Below are 22,918 nucleotides of genomic sequence, written 5' to 3'. Positions count from 1 at the left end.
AGGCAGGAGAATTGCTTGAACCCAGGAGGCGGATGTTGCAGTGAGCCGAGATTGCACCACTGCACTTCAGCCTGGGCAACAGAGTGAGACTCTGTCTCAAAAAAAAAAAAAAAAAATCCTCCTGCCTCAGCCTCCAAATCACTGGGACCACAGATGTGCACCAGCATGCCCAGCAATTTTTGCTTTTTGTAGAGAAGGGGGTTTCACCATGTTGCCCAGGCTGATCTAGAACTCTAGGCTTCAAGCAATCTTCCCGCCTCAGTCTTCCAAAGTGCTAGGATTATAGGTGTGAGCCACTGCACCCAGCCCACAAAGGGCTATTATAACTGACATGAAAAAGCGAATCAGAGGTTAGAAAAATGGGCCAAGGATAGGTTAGGCAGTTCACTGAAATAAATGCATGGGAAGATACTCAAGTTCACTGCAGCAGGGGAATGACAGAAACACTGAGATGGTTCTTTGCACCCTGTGGTCTGGGGGCATCCTGGGAGAGGGGTGCCTCCTTCACACACAGCTGCTGGGATGCCAAGACTACAGCAGCATTGGGGAAAAGGATTGCAAACATCCCTGGACCCAACCCCACCCCTCCATGCAATCCAACTCCCAGAAATCAAGCCCTTCGATGTAAACGCATATCCATAGCAGCAAAACACTGAAGGCAGAATGAATGCCCTTCCACAGGCGAATCCAGGATGCTCCTGGGAAGGCCATACGGCCATTAAAGACGCTGAATTAGCAGTGTCCCTGGGGAGACAGGGAAGGAGGCGCAGAGGCTAAGAATAAGGACTCTGGGGCCAGACGTCAAATCTTGGTTTTGTGACTTGAGCATATGCTTTTACTCCTTTGGGCCTATATGATAATATTAGTACCTATTTCATGGGTTTGTGATGAAGATTAAATGAGCAACTGTGTCAGAAGCGTTTATAGCAGTGTCTGAATCTAGAAAGGTACTACTTAAAGTGTTTGCGAAGGGCTGGGCGTGGTGGCTCAAGCATGTAATCCCAGCACTTTGGGAGGCTGAGGAAGGTGGATCACCTGAGGTCAGGGGTTCAAGACCAGACTGGCCAACATGGCAAAACCCCGTCTCTACTAAAAATACAAAAATTAGCCGGGTGTGATGGAACACACCTGTAGTCCCAGCTACTTGGGAGGCTGAGGCAGGAGAATTGCTTAAACCTGGGAGGTGTAGGTTGCAGTGAGCCAAGATGGCGCCACTGCACTCCAGCCTGGGTGACAGAGCAAAATTCCATCTCAAAAAAAAAAAAAAAAGTGTTTGCTAAGTAAATGTCTTAAAAAAATAATAAGCTTGTCATTGAGTAAGAAAGTTAAGTTGCAGCCAGGCATGGTGACTCATGCCTGTGATTCCAGCACTTTGGTAGGCCCAGGTGAGAGGATTGCTTGAGGGCAGGAGTTTAAGGCTGCAGTGAGCTATGATTGTGCCACTGCACTCCAGCTTGAGTTATAGATTGGGACCCTGTCTCTAAAAATAAACATTTTTGAAAAGCTAAGATGCAAAAATATTGTCACCTGCATTGGCAAGACCCTATAGATGTCTAGGTGTGTCTGGTTTCATGAGCATAGAAAACTATGGGACACATACTTAGTCGTCAATAGGATTGCCAGAGGAGGAACTGTGTGTGTGTGTGTATGGGGGGAGGGGGAAGGGAGTAAGCAAAATAAAAATATTTAAAGCCTCATGATTATTATTATTATTATTATTTTCGAGACAAAGTCTTGCTCTGTCACCCAGGCTGGAGTGCAGTGGTGTGATCTCAGCTCACTGAAACCTCTGCCTCCTGGGTTCAAGCAATTCCCCTGCCTCAGCCTCCCGAGTAGCTGGGATTACAGGCGCCTGCTACCACACCCGGCTAATTTTTGTATTTTTAGTAGAGATGGAGTTTCACCATCTTGGCCAGGCTGGTCTCGAACTCCTTACCTCATGATCCACCCGCTGCGGCCTCCCAAAGTGTTGGGATTACAAGGCGTGAGCCACTGCGTCCAGTCTCTTGATTATTTTTATGCAGTCATTAAACTATATACATGCATATGTATAGAGAAAGTTTCAATGACTAAAAATAAGGAAACCAAGAAAGAACTTCTCTATCTGCCATGGGGCCAGGGTCGGGGCACCCCAGCAGTGTGTGAAGAGCAGAAGTCCAGCCAATGACAGACTCTTCCCAAAACATCACTTGCTTATTTCGAAATCAATTTCTCATAAATATTTTCTCCCAATGCTGGGAAGAGGGAGAGGGGAAGGAGGTACGGAAACTCCATCAATCATTTGAAGGGCTGCCTTTTATCAGACTGATTTTCCGTAGTGGGTTGTTTGCAGCTTCCTCCTCCCCAGTTCTGGGCCTCAGCTGTCAAAAGGATTTCACCATGCAACTTTTTCATGCTAGCAGTTGGGGCCAAGAAGCTAATAGATGGGAAAAAGCTCTGAAAACTCCAGGACGACAAATAGGCGTCCTCCTCACAGAAAAGAAGGATTACTGCCCCACCATCCCCAGGTGGCCCTCAAATCCGTTCTCTAAACGGCAGCAGCTGTTTAGAGGTGTCCACCAGGTGTCCGCAGCTTTGTCATCCTATCCCTGTTCGGGGCAGAGACTGAGGGCTGCTGACCCGGACCGGCTATTTTGGGACGTGCTGCGGGGGGCCTTGGGAGGTTGGTGACGAAAGGAGTGCGTGCTCGCTAAGGGAGGGGACGCCCCGGAGCGTGCACTCATAAACCTGGTCCCGAGGCCTGCCCCTCACCAGGATGGTGCACGGGGAAGGGGCGGCTTTTTAGTGGCGCAAGGGGGCTGGTCGGGGGTAGTTTGGGGCGGTGCTGATTAATGGCGGGCGGGGCGGGGCGGTGCTGATTGGCGGGGGGGGGGGCGGGGTGAGGCGACGCTGCGCTGATTGGCCGGGGGCGGGGCGGGCGCGTCTCCCGCCCGGGCCTAGAGCGCTGCCGGGGGCGCCGGGACTATGTCGCGGGCGCGGAGCCACCTGCGCGCCGCTCTATTCCTGGCAGCAGCGTCTGCGCGCGGCGTAACGACCCAGGTCGCGGCGCGGCGGGGCTTGAGCGCGTGGCCGGTGCCGCAGGAGCCCAGCATGGAGTACCAGGTATCAGGCGGGCCAGCGGGCCTGGGCGCGACGACACGTGGGCCTGCGCTGAGCCGCAGAACATCCGGGCTCCGCTAGCCGAGAGGGTATCGGGAGCCCTGGACTGGGGGACTCGGGGGGCGGAACATCCTGGAGGCTGGGGGTGGGGACAGGGACCAGGAAGTTGGGCCCGGGCCGCCGGGGCTGGGAATTCGGAGACTATAGCGTCCCCGCCCCGGGTTGGGAAGTGGGAAGGGGCACAGGAGCTAGGATCCAGAAGCCCAGAGGCTCAGCGGTGCTTCTGGAGTTCCAGTGATCCCGGAGTCTGAACCGGCAGTGAGAGGGGGAAAGAGGGTAGAGAAGAGACTCAGGAATTCAGGCTTGAAAGATCCAGGAGTATTGATCTGGGGGTGGGCTGTCCAGGATTCAGAAGATTGGGGATCCAAGTGCCTGGATTTGGGGGAGAGGCAGGAATCAGGGGTAGTGGAGGGCCCCAGAACCTGGAAAATAGAAAATGTCCGCGGGCGCTGTGTCAAGAGCCGGTTGCCCTAGACCAGACCCTGATGCCAGTGAGGCGGGTGGCACTGGTTTGATGAGGGTGGGGCCTCCAACCAGCCTTGAGGTCCTGAGGGTGGGAGGCACGGAATATGAGGCTTAAGGGGAATGAAATAGCACCCCCACTCCCACTTCCATTGTGAACCCTCCTGAAGCCGTACCTACCTGCCTTCCTGGCTGAGTGACCCTTGGCACACCCCTCCTCCCTCTGAGTTGCTCCTCTGTGGGTTGGAATGTGGAACCCCAGAGTCATGAGGGTTGGGGTGGAGCTTCGGGGAACTCCAGAATTCGAATACCCCAACCTTCTGTAGTTCTGGCCCCGCTCTGGCAGGGAGCAATATAGCAATGGACCCCATTGGAGAGAATGAGGGCAAAGGCCCAGGAGTGAAGTCGGGGGAGCCTGGGCAGGAAGCAAGGCTAGCCCGTTAGTCATGCCACCTTCTTTGTGTAGCACTCCCTGGGTGGGGCTGAACTGCCCCAGACTCCCATTTTTGCCAGAGCTGGAAAGATGCCATACTCTCTGTTGCTTAACCTACAGGCTAGGCTAACAGTGCTGGCATGGCAGGGAGGCCTGGTACTGGCCTTGTTGCCCTGGCTTGGCCACTGGTCTGCGGGCTGTCTCTGTGCCTGTGGACCCTGAGTGAGCCTTAACCTGCTATCTGGGCACTGTGGTTGCCAGGATGCCGTGCGAATGCTCAATACCCTGCAGACCAATGCCGGCTACCTGGAGCAGGTGAAGCGCCAGCGGGGTGACCCTCAGACACAGCTGGAAGCCATGGAACTGTACCTAGCACGGAGTGGGCTGCAGGTAAGGTAGAGAGGGCCTGTGACCACCTCCCACCCCCATTTGTGATTCCCGTAGCTGAGGCAGGGACCTTGTCTGTCTGTCCCAGGTGGAGGACTTGGACCGGCTGAACATCATCCACGTCACTGGGACGAAGGGGAAGGTGAGGGGCAGGACCCTGGGGTAGGGGGTCTATTAAGTGGCTGGTGGAGTGGAGCCTGCCCAGACAATCCCTTTTCTTTCAAGGGCTCCACCTGTGCCTTCACGGAATGTATCCTCCGAAGCTATGGCCTGAAGACGGGATTCTTTAGGTACTGGCTTGTGGGGGGATGTGGTGTCTCTGTCCCAATGGACCCTGGGGGGGCTATGGAACCAGCCAGTGCTTCAGGACCAGGGTCACCCCCAGGAGGTCAGCTGCATGTCTCTCTGCCCAGTGTTTATTCATTCAATAAACATTCAGTTAGCACTTACCATATTGGCCCATGTTTATGGCAACCTTTAATTTTTTTTTTTTTTTTTTTTGAGACTGAGTCTCACTCTTATCGCCCAGGCTGGAGTACAATGGCACGATCTTGGCTCACTGCAACCCCCGCCTGCCAGGTTCAAGCAATTCTCCTGCTTCAGCCTCCCGAGTAGCTCGGATTACAGGCACCTGCCACCACGCCAGGCTAATTTTTGTATTTTTAGTAGAGATGGGGTTTCACCATGTTGGCCAGGCTGTTCTCGAACTCCTGACCTCAAGTGATCCGCCCCCCTCGGCCTCCTAAAGTGCTGGGATTACAGGTGTGAGCCACGGTGCCTGGCCTTAATTTTCATAATTAAAAAAAAATTGGGGAAGGGGCAGCAACTTTAATGTATAAACTAAATATGTAGCAGGAGGTCCAGTGTGGTGGCTCATGCCTATAATCCCAGCACTTTGGGCAGCTGACATGGGAGGATCACCTGAGTCCGGGGAGGTCAAGGCTGCAGTTAGCAGTGATCATGCCATTGCACTTCAGCCTGGGCGACAGAGCAAACTGCTATCTTAAAAAAAAAAAAAGAAAATTACATAGCTGGAATAGTCAGATGGTCAGATGTCTCTTTAATAACTTAAAGTCCAGGTTGAGTGTGGTGGCTCACAACTGTAATCCTAGCACTTTGGGAGGCCAAGGTGGGAGGATCACTGGAGCTCAGGAGTTTGAGACCAGCTTGGGCAACATAGTGAGACTTCATCTCTATTAAAAAAAAAAAAAGAAAAGAAAAAATTTTAAAGTCCATATATAACTTTAAAATCACATAGAGATATTTATCAATTAGTATGTCTTTAGAGTAAGGAGAAAATTGCCTTGCAAGGGCTTAAACGATAAGGGTGGCTTGTGCCATCCACGTTAAGGTCTCCTAGGCGGGCTGCAGATAGGAGCCCTTCTGCTTGGCCAGTCTCCACTGTGGCTTTGCCCTGGGGCAGCGCCCCCTCTTGGTCTCACTTGTCTAGACTTACACAAGAGGATGGCCAGGTGGAACCGGGATCACTCTTCCTGTGCCACGCATGTCTTCTAAGCCCATCACCACGAACTTCTGAAATCAGCTGCCTAAGGTCATTTCAAGCCGATATGTTTTCCCTAAACAGTTCTTGTTCAAATAAAGAGATGGAGAGGAGGACTTACTACCTGAGTAGCTTTGAGGATTGAAACATAAGGCACCAACCTGTCTTCTAAAATCACTTTTTGGGCCAGGCGTGGTGGCTCATGCCTGTAATCCCAGCACTTTGGGAGGCCGAAGCAGGCAGATCACTTGAGGCCAGGAGTTCAAGAGCAGCCTGGCCAACATGGCGAAACCCTATCTCTACTAAAAATACAAAAAAATTGGCTGGGCACGGTGGCTCATGCCTGTAATCCCAGCACTTTGGGAGGCTGAGGTGGGTGGATCACCAGAGGTCAGGAGTTCAAGACCAGCCTGGCTAACATGGCGTAACCCTGTCTCTACTAAAAATACAAGAATCAGCGAGGCGTGGTGGTGTGTGCCTGTAGTCCCAGCTACTTGGGAGGCCGAGGCATGAGAAACGCTTGAACCTGGGAGGCAGAGGTTGCAGTGAGCCAAGATTGCACCACTGCACTCCAGCCTAGGCGACAGAACAAGACCCTGTCTCAAAAATAAATAAATAAAAACTACAATCATTTTTGGGATAAAAACCTAGCCTTCAACTTGGGCCCACATGGCCTTGAGGGCCAGCCCAGGGCTGCAGCTTGAACATTGGTTGTGGGCTTTGTCTCTGAGAGCTGTAAGACAGATGACATTGTGGGACAGATGTCAGCAGAGTGACTGATTGGTATGGGACTGTTGGAGCCCATAGAATGTGCAAGACCAGCCTGGGTGAGGAGGCTGTCTTAGTTGAGACCAACGTGGTGAATAGGGTGAGCCAGGTGCAGAGGCCTGGAGATAGAAGATGGGGAGGACTGGGGGGCTACAGATAGTCCGGGGGGATGGGGCACCAGGAACAAACCGAGGGACACAGGAGAGGTGAGGCACGGAGGCCAAGTAGCATCAGTCCCTGCAGGGTGGGGGAAGGCCAGGACGCTCGGGAAGGGAGTCCTGATGACCCCAGCTGTCCCGGCAGCTCTCCCCACCTGGTGCAGGTTCGGGAGCGGATCCGCATCAATGGGCAGCCCATCAGTCCTGAGCTCTTCACCAAGTACTTCTGGCGCCTCTACCACCGGCTGGAGGAGACCAAGGTGCCCCATGCAGGAGGGCTGGCGGGTGGGTGTGGTTGGGGGTGCTACGTGTTCCAGCACCCCATCTCCCCAGAGAAGGGGCTGCATGGGCTCTGGGCCCTGACATGTCCCTGTGCCACAGGATGGCAGCTGTGTCTCCATGCCCCCCTACTTCCGCTTCCTGACACTCATGGCCTTCCACGTCTTCCTCCAAGAGAAGGTGTGTGCCCTCTCCCTAGAACCCTGCATCTGAGGCCTTGGGAACGGGAACCTCAGCAGGCCTGGGGGCTCCCTGCTTCCATGCGGCCTCTGGGCACCCTCATATCCCCTGCCATGCCCTCTGGTCTTTGACAGGTGGACCTGGCAGTGGTGGAGGTGGGCATTGGCGGGGCTTATGACTGCACCAACATCATCAGGTGAGCGCAGTTGCTTGGGACGAGGGGTGGCAGCCAGGAGCACAGCCTCACCTGCCGCCTGGTGGCTCAGGGCAGGGCCTCATGGCCTTTTCCTCCCCTGCAGGAAGCCTGTGGTGTGTGGAGTCTCCTCTCTTGGCATCGACCACACCAGCCTCCTGGGGGATACGGTGGAGAAGATCGCATGGCAGAAAGGGGGCATCTTTAAGGTGACCAGGCAGACTGGGGGAAGGGAGAGACATGGAAGGCCTGGGAGTCTACGTTTTCATCCTGGCTTCACTGTGTGACTGGAACAAGTTGAGTCTCCTCTCCAGACTATTTCCCCATTGAAACGTGAGGGATGGCTGGGCATGGTGGCTTATATGCTTGCAATCCCAGCATTTCAGGAGGTCGAGGTGAGAGGATCACCTGAGATCCGGAGTTTGAGACCAGCCTGACCAATATGGGGAAACTCTGTCTCTACTAAAAATACAAAAATTAGCCAGGTGTGGTGGTGTACGCCTGTAGTTCCAGCTACTTGGGAGACTGAGGCAGGAGAATCACTCGAACCCAGGAGGCAGACGTTGCAGTGAGCCGAGATTGCGCCACAGCACTCCAGCCTGGGTGACAGAGTGAGACTTCATCTCGAAAAAGAAAAGAAACATGAGGGATGAGAGACAGTGGTAGCCCAGACCCAGGGATGTGGGGGCCAGAGATAGGAGTGTGGAGGATGCTAGGTAGCCCTTTCTCTCTCCTTCTTCCCTCCACAGCAAGGTGTCCCTGCCTTCACTGTGCTCCAACCTGAAGGTCCCCTGGCAGTGCTGAGGGACCGAGCCCAGCAGATCTCAGTAAGTCTGATTGGAATGGGGCAGCGGCGGGGTAGGTGTGTGTCCCTCCTGTTTGAGGAGGCACTGCATCCTCTGGGGCCTCAGTTTGCTCATCTGTGCAGTGAGGACGCTGGGCCAGCTGCCGGGCCTGCTGGAACACATCTCAGTTCTGGGAGCAGGGCTTGGTGGCTGGGGGAGGGGAGAGATGCAAGGGCTGACGTGGTCAGGGAGGGCCTCTGCTGACCCGCTCCTGCCTGTCTCCCCCAGTGTCCTCTATACCTGTGTCCGATGCTGGAGGCCCTCGAGGAAGGGGGGCCGCCGCTGACCCTGGGCCTGGAGGGGGAGCACCAGCGGTCCAACGCCGCCTTGGCCTTGCAGCTGGCCCACTGCTGGCTGCAGCGGCAGGACCGCCATGGTGAGTGGGCAGCTGAGTGGGCAGGCAGGTGGGTGGCACCTGTGGAGCCTGCCTAGGAGGGTCCCGGACACACTTGGTCTCACACATCCCGCAGGTGCTGGGGAGCCAAAGGCATCCAGGCCAGGGCTCCTGTGGCAGCTGCCCCTGGCACCCGTGTTCCAGCCCACATCCCACATGCGGCTCGGTGAGTTAGACCTTCCTGCCCAGCTGGGACCACTGCGTGTGTCTGTGCCCCTTCAGATTTTTTTTTTTTTTTTTTTTTTTGGTTTTCTGTTTGGGAGATAAGAGACAATTTGAAGTGGTGCTTAAGAGAAAGGACTCTGATGTCAGCAAACCTCCCTGACCTTGAGCTCATGAACTCTTTCTGAGCCTGTCTTCTCATCTGCCAAAGTAGATGATGATAGGAGCCACTGCCACGGGCTGTGGTGGGGATTCGCTGAGGTGACATCACTAAGGTGCTGAGTGCAGAGCCTGGCCAATGTGGGATAAAGTGCCAGCCAGTGGTAGCTGCTGTCACTGTCACTATCATCATCATCAGACCCTGAGGTTCTGGAGGATGGTGATCCAGTCATCTGCTTCTTGCCTCCCCCAAAGCTTTCAGCACCCAGCAGGTGCTCATGCTGCTTCAGCAAATGGTGGGCCCGCTGTGTGCCACGCCTGTTGTCAAGGGCAAGTGACAAGGTCCTGGAGACAAACCGACCTCGCATCACATCCCGGCCCCAGCTAAGGGCTCTCAGGCTGTCAAACGGGAATAGCAGGCCCTTTCAGGGTTGCCTGAAAGATTCCACCAGATGAGACAGCCGAAAAGCCCAAGCCATTGACTGGTGCTAGTAAAAAGTTCCTGGGCTGCCGGGGTCCTGAGTGTTGAGGGCGGGCGCAGCCTGCAGGGGAGAACGGGCTCAGGAGTGTGTGTGCGGAATTGAGGACGGGGGTGGGAGAGGGCCTGGAGGACTGCCTTGCTGCCCTCCCCCAGGGCTTCGGAACACGGAGTGGCCGGGCCGGACGCAGGTGCTGCGGCGCGGGCCCCTCACCTGGTACCTGGACGGTGCGCACACGGCCAGCAGCGTGCAGGCCTGCGTGCGCTGGTTCCGCCAGGCGCTGCAGGGCCGCGAGAGGCCGAGCGGGTGAGGGGCGGGGCTGGGGGTGGGGCCGGGGCTGGCCCACGAGGAGGGGCGGGATCTTGGTGAGGGGCGGGGCGGGGTCGTGGGGAGGGGCGGGGTCGTGGGCGGGGACGGGATTGGTACCGCAGGGAGAACGGGCGGCGCCCTTTGACCCAGCTCCTCACCCCTGTCGCAGTGGCCCCGAGGTTCGAGTCTTGCTCTTCAATGCTACCGGGGACCGGGACCCGGCGGCCCTGCTGAAGCTGCTGCAGGTGAGGGGCCAACTTGGGGGTGGGCGGCAGGCAGTCCTGAAGCCCTGGGTCTGGCGGTGTGACCCTGGGGGGTGCCAATCCCCTCCCCCTTGAGTTGTATTGAGGATTAGATGTGACAAGGTGCCTTTGCTGGTTCCGCCAGGTGCTGCAGGGCCGTGGGGAGGCCAGTCATAGGTCATTACTCATATTCCCGCGTGTCTAGACTCAAGTCCAGGCTTAAGAGGAGGGCCAGATCGTGGCTAAAGGTGTAGACTCTGGACTCGCTTGTCATGCCCCTTTAGGCACTAGCATATCACCCTGGACGAGAAGTGGCATTTCCCTGAGCCTCAGTTTGCCTCTCCATAAAATGGGGTTGCTGCTAAGGGTACCTGCTTCTCAAGTTTGGTTGAAGGAGTCATTGGGCCTTTCTCTGCTTGGGGAAACTGAGGCTGCCCAAGCTGTCAGGGCTGAAGTGGCCCCTAGGTATCATCTCCCATTTCACAGACCAGGAGGCTGAGGCTGTATCCAGAACCTCTCCCATTTACCCACAGCCTTTTTCCAGCCTGGATTTGGGGCCCCCTCACTATCTGAGTGACCTTCAGCAAGTCCCCTTGACCTGTGGCCACTGTTCCCCTGTCTGTACAGTAGGTTGGGGCTTCGCTGCTCAGGCCACAGGCCAGGCAGGGTATACTGAGGCAGATGGGGGCAGGGTGCTGAAGTACCTTGGCTAGGTTTATACAGCATCATTCTAGTTGTCAGGGAGGCTGCATCTCCAGAGATGTGGGCGCAGGGGGCCATATGGAAGTTGGTGGACATCCTTTCAGGGGTCTGACGCCAAGTCTTTCCCTTGGCCTTCTAGCCCTGCCAGTTTGACTATGCCGTCTTCTGCCCTAACCTGACAGAGGTGTCATCCACAGGCAACGCAGGTGAGAGGTGACAGGCATGGCCCCTGGGGATGAGCAGGGGTCCCTGAGGTAGACAGTGGGGGCTTCCAAACTGGAGGTTTGGGGTAGGAAATAAATTTGTTTTACTGTATAAGAACACTTTAGTGTACTTATACTCTTTTATACACCAAAGTATACTTTATTTAATTTTATTTTTAAAAATGTTTGGCTGGCCACGGTGGCTCACGCCTGTAATCCCAGCACTTTGGGAGGCCAAGGCAGGCAGATCACGAGGTCAGGAGATCGAGACCATCCTGGCTAACATGGTGAAACCCTGTCTCTACAAAAAAAAAATACAAAAAATTAGCCGGGCGTAGTGGCGGGTGCCTGTAGTCGCAGCTACTCAGGAGGCTGAGGCAGGAGAATGGCGTGAACTCGGGAGGCGGAGCTGGCAGTGAGCCGAGATTGCACCACTGCACTCTAGTCTGGGCGACAGAGCGAGACTGTCTCAAAAAAAAAATAATAATTTTTGAGACAGAGTCTCACTCTGTCCCCCAGGCTGGAATATAGTGGCACAATCTCAGCTCACTGCAACCTCTGCCTCCTAGGTTCAAATGATTCTCATGTCTCAGCCTCTGGAATAGCTGGGATTACAGGCATGTGCCAACATGCCCAGCTAAGTTTTATATTTTTAGTAGAGACAGGGTTTCTCCATGTTGGCCAGGCTGGTGTCAAACTCCTGGCCTCAAATGATCCACCCACCTCAGCCTCCCAAAGTGCTGGGATTACAGTTATGAGCCACCATGCCCAGCCAGCATTTTTTATTTTATATGAAATAGAGTAGAATAGAAAATACCAGTGTACGTTGCACAGAGTAAGGGTAGGTCCTGTTTGGTGAAGATTAGTCTGTTCCAGGCATATGTATAAGTATGTGAGTACTGAGTTGCAGTGTAAAATGTGTTTTTTACCATGTATCATGTTTAAAAAAGTTTGAAATAGTGTAAAAATTACAGATCCCAGGCTGGACTTGGTGGCTCACACCTATAATCCCAGCACTTTGGCAGGAGGATCGTTTGAGCTCAGGAGTTAAAAGCCAGACCTCATCTCTATAAAAAAAAAATAGAAGAATTAGCCAGGTGTGATGGTGTACACCTGTGGTCCTAGCTACTCAGGAGGCTGAAGTGGAAGGATCGCTTGAGCCTGGAAGGTGGAGGCTGCAGTGAGTCATGAAGTCGTGATTGCATCACTGCACTCCAGCCTGGGTGACAGAGCAAGACCCTGGACCCTCTCTTAAAAAAAAATCTCCAGTCCTCACATCAGTCTGGTTGGGGAGAGTTCTGGAATCTGCATTTTTTTTTTTTTTTTTCTTGAGACAGTCTCGTTCTGTCACTCAGGCTGCCCAGGCTGGAGTGCAGTGGTGCCATCTCGGCTCATTGCAACTTCTGCCTCCCAGGTTCAAATGATTCTCCTGCCTCAGCCTCGTGAGTAGCCGGGACTACAGGTGCGCGCCACTACACCCGGCTAATTTTTGTTTTTTGTTTGTTTATAAGATGGAGTCTTGCTCTGTCGCCCAGGCTGGAGTGCAATGGCTTGATCTCAGCTCACTGCAATCTCCACCTCCCGGATTCAAGTGATACTCTTGCCTCAGCCTTCCAAGTATAGCTGGGATTATAGGCGTGTGCCACCACACCTGGCTAATTTTTGTCCAGCTAATTTTTGTGTGTGTTTTTTTTTTAGAGAACGGGTTTCACCATGTTGGCCAGGCTGATCTTGAACTCTTGACCTCAGGTGATCCGCCCGCCTCGGCCTCCCAAAGTGCTGGGATTACAAGTGTGAGCCACCGCACCCAGCCTGGAATAACTATGCTCACCTGGTGATGGTCCCCAGCTGGATGTACATTTTATAGATGGAGACAATGAGGCCAGAGTGGGGAAGGGGTGCCTAGTGGGCAAAAGCTTTGGAGTCAGACTGTCTGGCTCTGCCTCTCGTGACCTTGGTGAAGTCACTGAACCTGCCTGAGCCTCAGTTTCTTCATTGTGTCCATGGAGAAGACCACTAGCCGAGACTGCTGGCCTGATGATGTAAAGGGCGTGGTGCGAAGCAGGTGCTCACGGTGCACCCGCCCCTTTCTCCACCCCTGTCCCTTACTCCCTCTCCCCTTCGCTGATATGCCTTTCTCTGTGCCCCACAGACCAACAGAACTTCACAGTGACACTGGACCAGGTTCTGCTCCGCTGCCTGGAACACCAGCAGCACTGGAACCACCTGGACGAAGAGCAGGCCAGCCCGGACCTCTGGAGTGCCCCCAGCCCAGAGCCCGGTGGGTCCACATCCCTGCTTCTGGCGCCCCACCCACCCCACACCTGCAGTGCCAGCTCCCTCGTCTTCAGCTGCATTTCACATGCCTTGCAATGGATCAGCCAAGGCCGAGACCCCATCTTCCAGCCACCTAGTCCCCCAAAGGGCCTCCTCACCCACCCTGTGGCTCACAGTGGGGCCAGCATACTCCGTGAGGCTGCTGCCATCCATGTGCTAGTCACTGGCAGCCTGCACCTGGTGGGTGGTGTCCTGAAGCTGCTGGAGCCTGCACTGTCCCAGTAGCCAAGGCCCGGGGTTGGAGGTGGGAGCTTCCCACACCTGCCTGCGTTCTCCCCATGAACTTACATACTAGGTGCCTTTTGTTTTTGGCTTTCCTGGTTCTGTCTAGACTGGCCTAGGGACCAGGGCTCTGGGATGGGAGGCCGGGAGAGGATGTCTTTTGTAAGGCTCTGTGCCTTGGTCTCTCCTTCCTCCTGGCTGAGATAGCAGGGGGGCTCCCCGGGTCTCTCACTGTTGCAGTGGCCTGGCCGTTCAGCCTGTCTCCCCCAACACCCCGCCTGCCTCCTGGCTCAGGCCCAGCTTATTGTGTGCGCTGCCTGGCCAGGCCCCGGGTCCTGCCATGTGCTGGGTGGTAGATTTCCTCCTCCCAGTGCCTTCTGGGAAGGGAGAGGGCCTCTGCCTGGGACACTGCGGGACAGAGGGTGGCTGGAGTGAATTAAAGCCTTTGTTTTTTAAAGAAATGGCAAAGCCTTCGACTGACCCTTGACCCCCTGCTCCCTCAGCAGAGACGGAGAGAGGGGCTGCTGGTGGTCAGGGACCTGCACTGTGTAGAGGGAGCCTGGCTGTGTGGCCTGGAACAAGTTCCTCCCTCCCTGTGCGCCTCAGGTGGCCTGTCTGTGAGATGAGAAGACCAGACTGAAGCCTGTTCACCATATGCCAGGCAGTGCTTTCTGCAGACCCCCTTGCAGAGACCTTGTGATGGAGAATTATACCCATTTGACAGACGAGGGAACTGTGGCTGGTTTCAAGAAGCCATGGAGGCCGGGCACGGTGGCTCACGCCTGTAATCCCAGCACTTTGGGAGGCTGAGGCGGGCAGATCATGAGGTCAAGAGGTCGAGACCATCTGGCCAGCATGGTGAAACCCCGTCTCTGCTAAAAATACAAAAATTATTAGCTGGACGTGGTGGCGCATGCCTGTAGTCCCAGCTACTCGGGAGGCTGAGGCAGGACAATTGTTTGAACCTGGGAGGCAGAGGTTGCAGTGAGCTGAGATAGTGCCACTGTACTCCAGCCTGGGCGACAGAGCAAGACTCCATCTCAAAAAAAAAAAAAAAGCCATGGGACCTGCCTACAGTCACAAGCCAACAAGGTGGCAGGTCCAGGATTTGAACTTAGAGCAGTCGAGGGCCTGTGTTGGGAACCCCAGAGTGAGAGTGTGGATGGGGCCTCCTGGTGTTTGCTTTTTTGCAGCCTAGACCCTGGGGTGTGCTGTCGAGGGGGTGAATGGCAGAGGGGAACTGGCTGAATGAAAACCTGCTGTGCCCTGGATGCTGCTACTGTTCAGGATGCCACCCCTGCCACCAGGCCAGCCCAGTGGGGGCCAACTACAAAAGCAGCCCTGTCCTGTGCCCTCACCCCACCCTGGCTTTGAATGTCACTGCCCTTCTCCCAGCCCAACCCATCACTGGTTTCATGGTCTGATTTATTGGTGGTGAATACACAGGGGCAGGCCCAGGACAAGCAGCTTGGCTACTCCCCCTCTGCTGGCTGCCCGACCGGCAGAGGGGGCTCCATGTGGCAGGAGCTAGGCTCCCAACGCCCACTGTTCTTGCCACCCTCTGGGCTCCCAGGCTGGGCTCCGCTAGGCTCCTGTCTCCCCTGCCAGTTAGGCAAGTCCAGGTGTGGAGGCCGCAGGGATAGATCCAGGTGGCTCTGGGCTGGGCCCTCTTCTCTTCCCAGCGGGGAGGTGCTGTTGGCCTGGCTGGGCTGGCCTGGATCTGTTTCAAGTTCTCCCTTCCTGCCCAGCTCAGTTCACCAGTGCTGGATCCAGGTTCAAATGACAGGGACTTGGGTTTTTACAACAGCGTGGCAAGTGGTCTGTCTCCTGGGCAGCCATATCCCAGACCCACTGGGTTGAAGGTTCTGTGGGGTGGAGGGACCCCAAGGTGTTCCAAGCCAGTGGCTGCACTGGCAGCAGGCCTCTGAGAGGGAGGCGGGAAGGGTAGGCGCGGAGAGCAGGCTCCATTCTGGGTCGAGTGGAGGACTGGCTCCCAGGGTGAGTTCACACCAGTGCTCCCAGCTGGCGGCTGCTCAGTCTCTCCTGCTGGGCAAGCGCGGGGGGCCGGGGCTATGCCATGCTGCTGGTGGAGCAGGGGGTGCTCTGGGTGCTCCCGATGCTGTGGTTGGTGCTGCTGCTCTCCGAGGAGGCCGGGGCAGCCACCGCCACCACGGGCTCCCGCTTGCTGGGGGAACCTGGGAGCAGGGGCAGGGGCAGGGGCGGAGGTCAGGGTCCTGGCCAGGGCCCCTCAATCCCTCAGAGGCTTCACTGGGCTCCCCCGGGTGGATGGAGGGGCCCGGCATGCTCACTGTGGGGGCCTGGGGTACTCACGCGTGTGCGAGTAGATGTACCAGAGTGCAGCAGTGAGCAGGGCCCCGATGAGGAAGGCACCAAAGGTGATGCCCAGCACGGCGGGCAGGACGAGGCCTTTGCTTGTGCAACCTAGAGAGGGCCGACGCCATCAGCACTGCCACTCTGCCCCTGCCCCATCCCCTACCCTGTTGTGCTGGCCCGCGTGGGCTTTGGTGCCAGCTCTGCTCAGCCATGGACCCTCGACTTCTCTGAACCTCAGTCTCCTCTTGTAGCAAACGGGCTCATCACAGCCAGGCCTGGCATTGAGCCATGGTTGCTAGGACTGTCCACCTAGAGGGCCCAGCCAGGCCTTTTGGGTCATGCCTCTGCCCCTCAAGGCTGATGGAGATGGCGTTTTCAGGGAGGATGGATGGGGTAACGTGAGGAAACTGAGGCTCGGGAGTACAGAGCCTGCCCCAACTGCTGCATGACCTTGGGTCAACCCTGCCCCTCTCTGAGGCCTTTAGCAGGTAGAGAATGGGCCAGAGCAGCTCCGAGTGCCCTGCAGCTCTGCTCTTGGATTGTTCCAAGCCTCATTCCCTCCACATTCCTGACTCCTGTGTGGCTATGGGCCAAGCAGTCTTTCCTTGAGCCTCTGACATCCGATTCTGTGTCATGGGGTTATCAGCCCTGCCTTCTTGGTCCTGGGCTGGGAGTGGAGGCTCCATCCTGGCCTGGATGGGGTGGCAAAGAGGTAGGTGCCCCCATCCCTCACCCCTGCCTCTGCCACCAGTGTTGGGACTCTTCTGCCTGGTGTGGGCCTGGGCCTGGGGGGAACTGATGGAGAGGCTAGAGGGGGCGTCCTGCAGGGAGAGGCCTCAAGGAAGGCAAGGCCAGCACCCACCCTCAAAGGGCCTCTGTCCTACCCAGGAGGCTCCATCCTTCCAGCAAGGTCAGCCAATAACTGTGGGGATGGAGTGGAGCCGTGAGTGGGGGCAGAGGCCTAGACTCCCACCCCACAGGGCGGTCCCGGGCAAGGGCTCTCCATCTGCAAAGTGCAGCTCTGGCCCCTGCTCTAGGCTGCTATGGCTCTGGGAAGCCCTCCTCCTGCCCCTTCTGGGCCGCTTTCTCTGGGGTCCCCCTTGCCATGTGCTATGTGCCCAGGCCGTTTCTCAGGGCTGCCCGCTGTGCCCTACTGTGACCTCAGCCACTAGAACAAACCCGAGAGACCTGGAGGGAGCTCACCAGACAGGTCAGGGGTGATGATGTTCAAGCGCATGAAGACAGTCCTATGGACTTCCTGGAGGAGAGAGAGAGAGCAGTATGTGGCACCTTTGGGAGGCGGCTTCCAGGTTTACTCCCTGGCTCCGTGACCCCAGCCCACCCTAGGGCCTTGGCTTTGAATCCCATCTCCACCGCTTCGTAGCTGGATGCCTCTGGGTGAGTCCTGGAAGATCTGTACTGTGGGAGGGTGCCTAGTGGATGATCCCTGGCTGCTGCTGAAATGTTTCCTGTGAGTTCCTGGAGGCCTTGATGCCCAGGAGCACTGTGGAAGCACTATGCATCCCTCACCCTTGTGAACACTTTGGAGCTATGAGCCAGGTCAGCCCAGAGTCCCAGGCTCACTGTGGCTGGAGGGAGAGGCCCACTTAGGGGAGTTGAAGGCTTCCCTAGCTTCCTATGACCAGAGAAGTTTGTAATCCTGGAGGCCTGTCTGTGCAAGGGCCTGGGGGTGACTCTGGGGGCGTCCAGGATAGATTGCCTGAGAGTGGGGGTCACCAGATGGTGAAGTGTTGTGACTGGCAAATACAGAAAGCCAGGAGTGTGTGTCCTTTGTCCGCCTCTCTTCCCTCAGGTCTCCTGTTCTTTGAGATTACACTGGTGACCATACTACGTGGATGTGCGGGTGGCTAGATTCCTGGGTGGGAGGGTGGGTGGATGGATGGACGGACGGGTAAGTGGAAGGATGGATGGATGGATAGATGGACAGTGGCAGCTGCATAGTCTGCCAGTGCCCCAGACACAGCAGTCCCACCAGAAAGCTCTCGGGTGGCAGAAAGCGCTGCTGGCAGCCAGACTGCCAGGCCACATGCCTGATTAAGGCTCCGCCCCTCACCAGCTGGCCCCACATCCCTGTGGGCTGCCATGTCCCTTCCTGCAAACCACAGACCTGGAAGCTCCCACTTGAAGCTGGGGCGGGCCCAGGCCCCACTCACCTGGTCTTGAGACCCGGTCTTGGGACGCAGGGCTACAGTGCAGCTGAGGGTGCCGGTTTTGGGTATGGGTACTGTGTAGAAGTGGAGGAGGAAGCTGAAGCGCGGGTCACCCTCAGGGCTTGGGGACAGCAGGCTCACACAGTTGCCCTTGGCCGCCCGGCCCTGGATGAGTTCCACGGTGCCTCCCTCAGGCCCCAAGTCCAGGTGGCAGCTGTCTAACTGGAGCAGGAACTCGGAGATGGATGGGGACACTCTGACCTGCATGGGTAGGTAGGGCCACGCGGCATGGGCAGCTGCTCTTCACCCCACCCCACCTGCTGCCTTGAAATATCGGCTAGAATTAAGAGTTCCCACCCGAGTCCTCACAGTGGAAGGAAAGACATGGACCTGTCTGGGGCAGAGGAGGAGGACAGGGCCACATCCTTGTCAGTGTCCCTGAGCAATGCCTTCTCTGTCTCTCCCTCTCCCGTGCACCCAGGCTGTCTCCCTCCTGACTCTGGGAGTCTCATCTCCTCTGGAGTCACGGTGGGAAGAAAGGCGGAGAGGAAGTTCCAGGAGCTGGGAGGCCTGAGGGGTGACAGGCATGCCAGGTACCTGCACAAAGCTCTGCTGCCCCGGCTCAATGGTGTTGGAGGCCTGGAGGAAGTGTGGGCTGAGGTAGAGGCCCAGCTGGAAAGAGAGGCTGTCCATGTTGAGGCAGTGCACCTTTTTCTGGGGGAGGACGGGAGGGAGACTTGGTCAATCTGGCGGCACCAGCCAGGAGGGCGAGGGGTGTGGGGAGGAACAGGCATCATGGCCCTGTGGAGTTGCCTGACTCTTTTTTTTTTTTTTTTTTTTTTTTTTGAGACGGAGTCTCGCTTTGTCGCCCAGGCTGGAGTGCAGTGGTGCGATCTCAGCTCACTGCAAGCTCCGCCTCCCGGGTTCACGCCATTCTCCTACCTCAGCCTCCCAAGTAGCTGGGATTACAGGTGCCCGCCACCAAGTCCGGCTAATTTTTTGTATTTTTAGTAGATACGGGGTTTCACCATGTTAGCCAGGATGGTCTCAATCTCTTCACCTCGTGATCTGCCCGCCTCGGCCTCCCAAAGTGCTGGGATTACAGGCGTGAGCCACTGCGCCCGGCCCTTTTTTTTTTTTTTTAAACTAATATTTATCAAGGAGGCACCAGCTGCCAGGCTGTGTGAAGAGCTTCCACACAGCACCTCATTGGCTGCCCAGAAGCACCCTGTGGCGCAGAGTCCTTTCTTAGGCCACCTTTGGGCCCAGAAAACTAAAGTGACTTGCCCAAGGCCACACAGCCAGTATGTGCTAAGCCCTCTGACTTGAGAGACCGAGAGCGTCACCCTCAGCAGTCCTGCTCCGGTCATACAGAAGGGGAGACCGAGGCATTCCAGACACACATGGCTTGCCAGGAGTTTCCCAAGGCCTGCTCCCTCCCAGGCCAGGAAGAGGCCCCGGCCCAGCAGCAGCCCCTGGGCCAGGTGGGTTAGCACGTGACTGTCCATCTCACCCGCTGTGGTGATGAGCTCGACAGGATATTGACCACCGCCTGCGGGGATAAAGCCAGGGAGCTGGTCAGAGCCAGAAAGGACCCCAGAGGGTATCCCACCCAATACGCTCATTTTTGCAGATGGGGAGACTAGGCCAACCAATGGCCAAGCTTGTCTTGTGTTCTGAGACCCTGCAGCCTGCTCTCCCAAACACACCTCCACCCTGGGGGATCAGGGAGGCACCTGAGGGGGGCACCAACCAGGCTGGTCCTGATACCTTTTTGGCCCCAGCTCTTACCTCATTGCTGATCATACTTGCTGACACCTGCATGCCACAGCTGGAGTAAGCACTGCGCAAGACAAACTTGTCACCCCTGTCCTCTGCCTCACAGCTGGGGTCCCAGAAGGTCAGGCCCGTGATGGTGCACTTCAAATGCTGGGTCGGAAGAGAGGGGCACCATCAGGAGGAACTGGGGTCTCTGTGGCCTGCCACACCCCAGCACCAAGGACTGACCACAACCCAGGGGTCCCAAGTCACAGCCATTCCCCTGCCCTGCTCCCTCTTCATTTTTGTTAGATGTCATCATCCTACACCACTTAAAACTTCTTTTTTTTGAGACGGAGTCTCACTCTTTTTGCCCAGGTGCAGTGGCTCGATCTTGGCCCACTACAACCTCCACCTCCTGGGTTCAAGCGATTCTCCTGCCTTGGCCTCCTGAGTTGCTGGGATTACAGGCACGTGCCACCATGCCCGGCTAATTTTTTGTATTTTTAGTAGAGATAGGGTTTCACCATGTTGGCCAGGCTGGTCTCAAACTCCTGACCTCAGGTGATCCACCTGCCTCGGCCTCCCATTGCAGGGATTACAGGCGTGAGCCACCGCGCCTGGCCAAATTTTCTTCTTATATCTATCAAAATAAATACAGAACTATTAAAAATATTCCTTCAGGCCGGGTACGGTGGCTCACGCCTGTAATCCCAGCACTTTGGGAGGCTGAGGCAGGTGGATCATGAGGTCAGGAGATCGAGACCATCCTGGCTAACATGATGAAACCCCGTCTCTACTAAAAATACAAAAGAATTAGCCGGGCGTGGTGGCGGGCTCCCGTAGTCCCAGCTACTCGGGAGGCTGAGGCAGGAGAATGGCGTGAGCCCAGGAGGCGGAGTTTACAGTGAGCCGAGATCGCACCATTGCACTCCAGCCTGGGCGACAGAGCGAGACTCCGTCTCAAAAAATATATATATATATATATATATTCCTTCAAGTTCCACATATAATCATCACTCACAGCCCCAAGGGCATGCAAACCCTGCAAGCATAATCCAGTCTCAGGCCTGGCGTGGGCGAAGTGTTCCTATAAAGAGCAAGATAGTAAATACTGTCATGCACCATGGGACAATGTTGTGGTCGGTGATGGACTGTGTATATGATGGTGGTTCCTGGTCCCATAAAATTATAACGAAGCTGAAAAATTTCTATTGCCTAGTGTTTGTGGTGATGCTGGTGTAAGCAAACTTATTGCACTGCCGGTCATATAAAAGTCTAGCACAGGCTGGGTGTGGTGGCTCACGCCTGTAATCCCAGCACTTTGGGAGGCAGAGGCAGGCAGATCACAGGAGGCCAGAAGTTCGAGACCTGCCTAGCCAACATAGTGAAACCCGACTCTACTAAAATTATAAAAATTAGCCAGGTGTGGTGGCAGACACCCATAGTCCCAGCTACTGGGAAGGCTGAGGCACAAGAATCGCTTGAACCCGGGAGGAGGAGGCTGCAGTGAGCCGAGATCGCATCATTGCACTCCAGCCTTGGTGACAGAGAGACCTCGTCTCTAAAACAAGAAAAAGAAGGCCGGTTGCAGTGGCTCACGCCTGTAATCCCCGCACTTTGGGAGGCTGAGGTAGGCAGATGACCTGAGGTCGGAAGTTCGAGACCAGCCTGGCCAATATGGTGAAACTCCTGTCTCTACTAAAAATACAAAAAAGTAGCTAGGCTGTGGACCAGGCGCCTGATTCACGCCCGTAATCCCAGCACTTTGGGAGGCCGAGGTGGGCGGATCACAAGGTCAGGAGTTCGAGACCAGCCTGGCCAACATAGTGAAACCCCGTCTCTGCTAAAAAAAATACAAAAAATAAGCCAAGAGTGGTGGTGGGCACCTGTAATCCCAGCTACACGGGAGGCTGAGGCAGGAGAATTGCTTGAACCCGGGAGGCAGAGGTTTCAGTGAGCCGAGATTGTGCCATTGTACTCCAGCCCGGGCAATAGTGTGAGACTGTCTTAAAAAAAAAAAAAAAAAAAAGAAGCCAGGCGTGGTGGTGCACGCCTGTATTCCCAACTACTCAGGAGGCTGAAGCAGGAGAATCACTTGAACCCAGGAGGTGGAGGTTGCAGTGAGCCGAGATTGTACCACTGAACTCCAGCCTGGGTGACAGAGCAAGACTGTCTCAAAAAAAAAAAAAAAAGAAAAAAAAAAGAAAGAAAAAAGAAAAGAAAAACCACTGTAGCCAAAATTGAAAGAATTACAGCAAATCAAGGGAAGTGGTGGCCAAAGGGGCAACCTTTTTTTCTTTATTAAAACTTATAAAAATCATCAAGAAAAATACCAAGCCTCAATGATAAGGAGACTGAGGTTCTCATCACTCACGTGGAACCATGCCCACACTCACTACTAACCAGAGAATTACAACTAAAACAAGAATGGAACGCCATGTGCCTCTTCCCACACTGGCAAAGGTTTTTCTTTTTTTGAATTATAGTCTGGAGACAGCGAAGAGGTTGAGGTGTTCTCGTAAATCAGCGGTGAAAATTCAAATCATCTTTGGGAAAGTGGGTTGGCAACATGTATTGAAACTTCATTCATTTTGACCCAGTAATTCCACTAATGTGGAAATCTATCCTGAGAAAATAATCCTATATAAAGAAATGTTTCATGCACAATGACATTTTTTGCATATTTATAATACTACAGAATTGGGAACAACCTAAATGTGTAACAAGGGAAGAGGAGTTAATTATAGCATGTCAATATGATGGAATAATATGTGCTTATTAAACATGATATTAGGTACAGCTGTCAAAGCTCTAAAAATACATTAAGTGAAATAGCAAGAGACAAATGAACACATCCCTTATGATTACATCAATATAAGAAATACACAGAGAAAACACTCCAGAAAGAAGCACACCAAAATGTTGGCAGCCATTGTCTTTGTGTCAGAAGATTAAGATTTTCAAATTTTCACATATTTTTTAAAGCATGTTTTTTGTTTGTTTGTTTGAAATGGAGTCTCGCTCTGTCGCCCAGGCTGGAGTGCAGGGGCACAATCTCAGCTCACTGCAATCTCCCTC

General features: G+C 55.0%; 3 protein-coding genes across 16 annotated transcripts in view; 2 read left to right on the top strand and 1 right to left on the bottom strand.

The window, feature by feature from the left end:
* Window positions 1–2,376: 2,376 nt before the first annotated feature.
* On the top strand, window positions 2,377–22,501 carry FPGS (folylpolyglutamate synthase). Of its 14 annotated transcripts, none has more exons than XM_016961727.4 (17): window positions 2,876–3,102; window positions 4,316–4,444; window positions 4,530–4,583; window positions 4,667–4,731; window positions 7,014–7,128; window positions 7,250–7,327; window positions 7,462–7,523; window positions 7,627–7,729; window positions 8,270–8,347; window positions 8,594–8,741; window positions 8,836–8,925; window positions 9,715–9,865; window positions 10,038–10,113; window positions 10,952–11,018; window positions 13,168–13,296; window positions 18,561–18,672; window positions 22,327–22,501. In XM_016961727.4, the coding sequence occupies exons 1-17, from the start codon at window positions 2,965–2,967 to the stop codon at window positions 22,433–22,435; spliced, it is 1,704 nt and encodes a 567-aa protein (XP_016817216.2). In that variant the 5' UTR covers window positions 2,876–2,964; the 3' UTR covers window positions 22,436–22,501. The 14 variants fall into 14 exon arrangements, with proteins under 14 accessions (XP_063644306.1, XP_016817216.2, XP_024201667.2 ...); XM_024345899.3 differs by lacking the exon at window positions 22,327–22,501 and adding an exon at window positions 20,839–21,155; XM_063788236.1 differs by lacking the exons at window positions 2,876–3,102; window positions 18,561–18,672; window positions 22,327–22,501 and adding exons at window positions 2,377–2,662; window positions 14,078–14,978.
* ENG (endoglin) overlaps window positions 14,983–22,918 on the bottom strand; it is a 40,251-nt gene continuing 32,315 nt past the window's right edge. The window contains exons 10-16 of the mRNA XM_016961724.3: window positions 19,871–20,008; window positions 19,593–19,631; window positions 18,677–18,793; window positions 18,083–18,340; window positions 17,112–17,166; window positions 15,906–16,016; window positions 14,983–15,769 (exon numbers count right to left, since the gene is read on the bottom strand). Coding sequence (XP_016817213.2) covers window positions 15,645–15,769; window positions 15,906–16,016; window positions 17,112–17,166; window positions 18,083–18,340; window positions 18,677–18,793; window positions 19,593–19,631; window positions 19,871–20,008 — 843 coding nt within the window. The 3' untranslated portion in view covers window positions 14,983–15,644. The remainder of the gene's footprint in view (window positions 15,770–15,905; window positions 16,017–17,111; window positions 17,167–18,082; window positions 18,341–18,676; window positions 18,794–19,592; window positions 19,632–19,870; window positions 20,009–22,918) is intronic.
* On the top strand, window positions 16,409–17,245 carry LOC107976777 (uncharacterized). The gene has a single exon (XM_016961737.4). The coding sequence runs from the start codon at window positions 16,542–16,544 to the stop codon at window positions 17,127–17,129; it is 588 nt and encodes a 195-aa protein (XP_016817226.2). The 5' UTR covers window positions 16,409–16,541; the 3' UTR covers window positions 17,130–17,245.

The sequence above is a fragment of the Pan troglodytes genome, chromosome 11, assembly GCF_028858775.2.
Source record: "Pan troglodytes isolate AG18354 chromosome 11, NHGRI_mPanTro3-v2.0_pri, whole genome shotgun sequence".
NCBI classification, from domain to species: domain Eukaryota; kingdom Metazoa; phylum Chordata; class Mammalia; order Primates; family Hominidae; genus Pan; species Pan troglodytes.
This window is presented reverse-complemented; position numbering and strand designations above follow the sequence as displayed.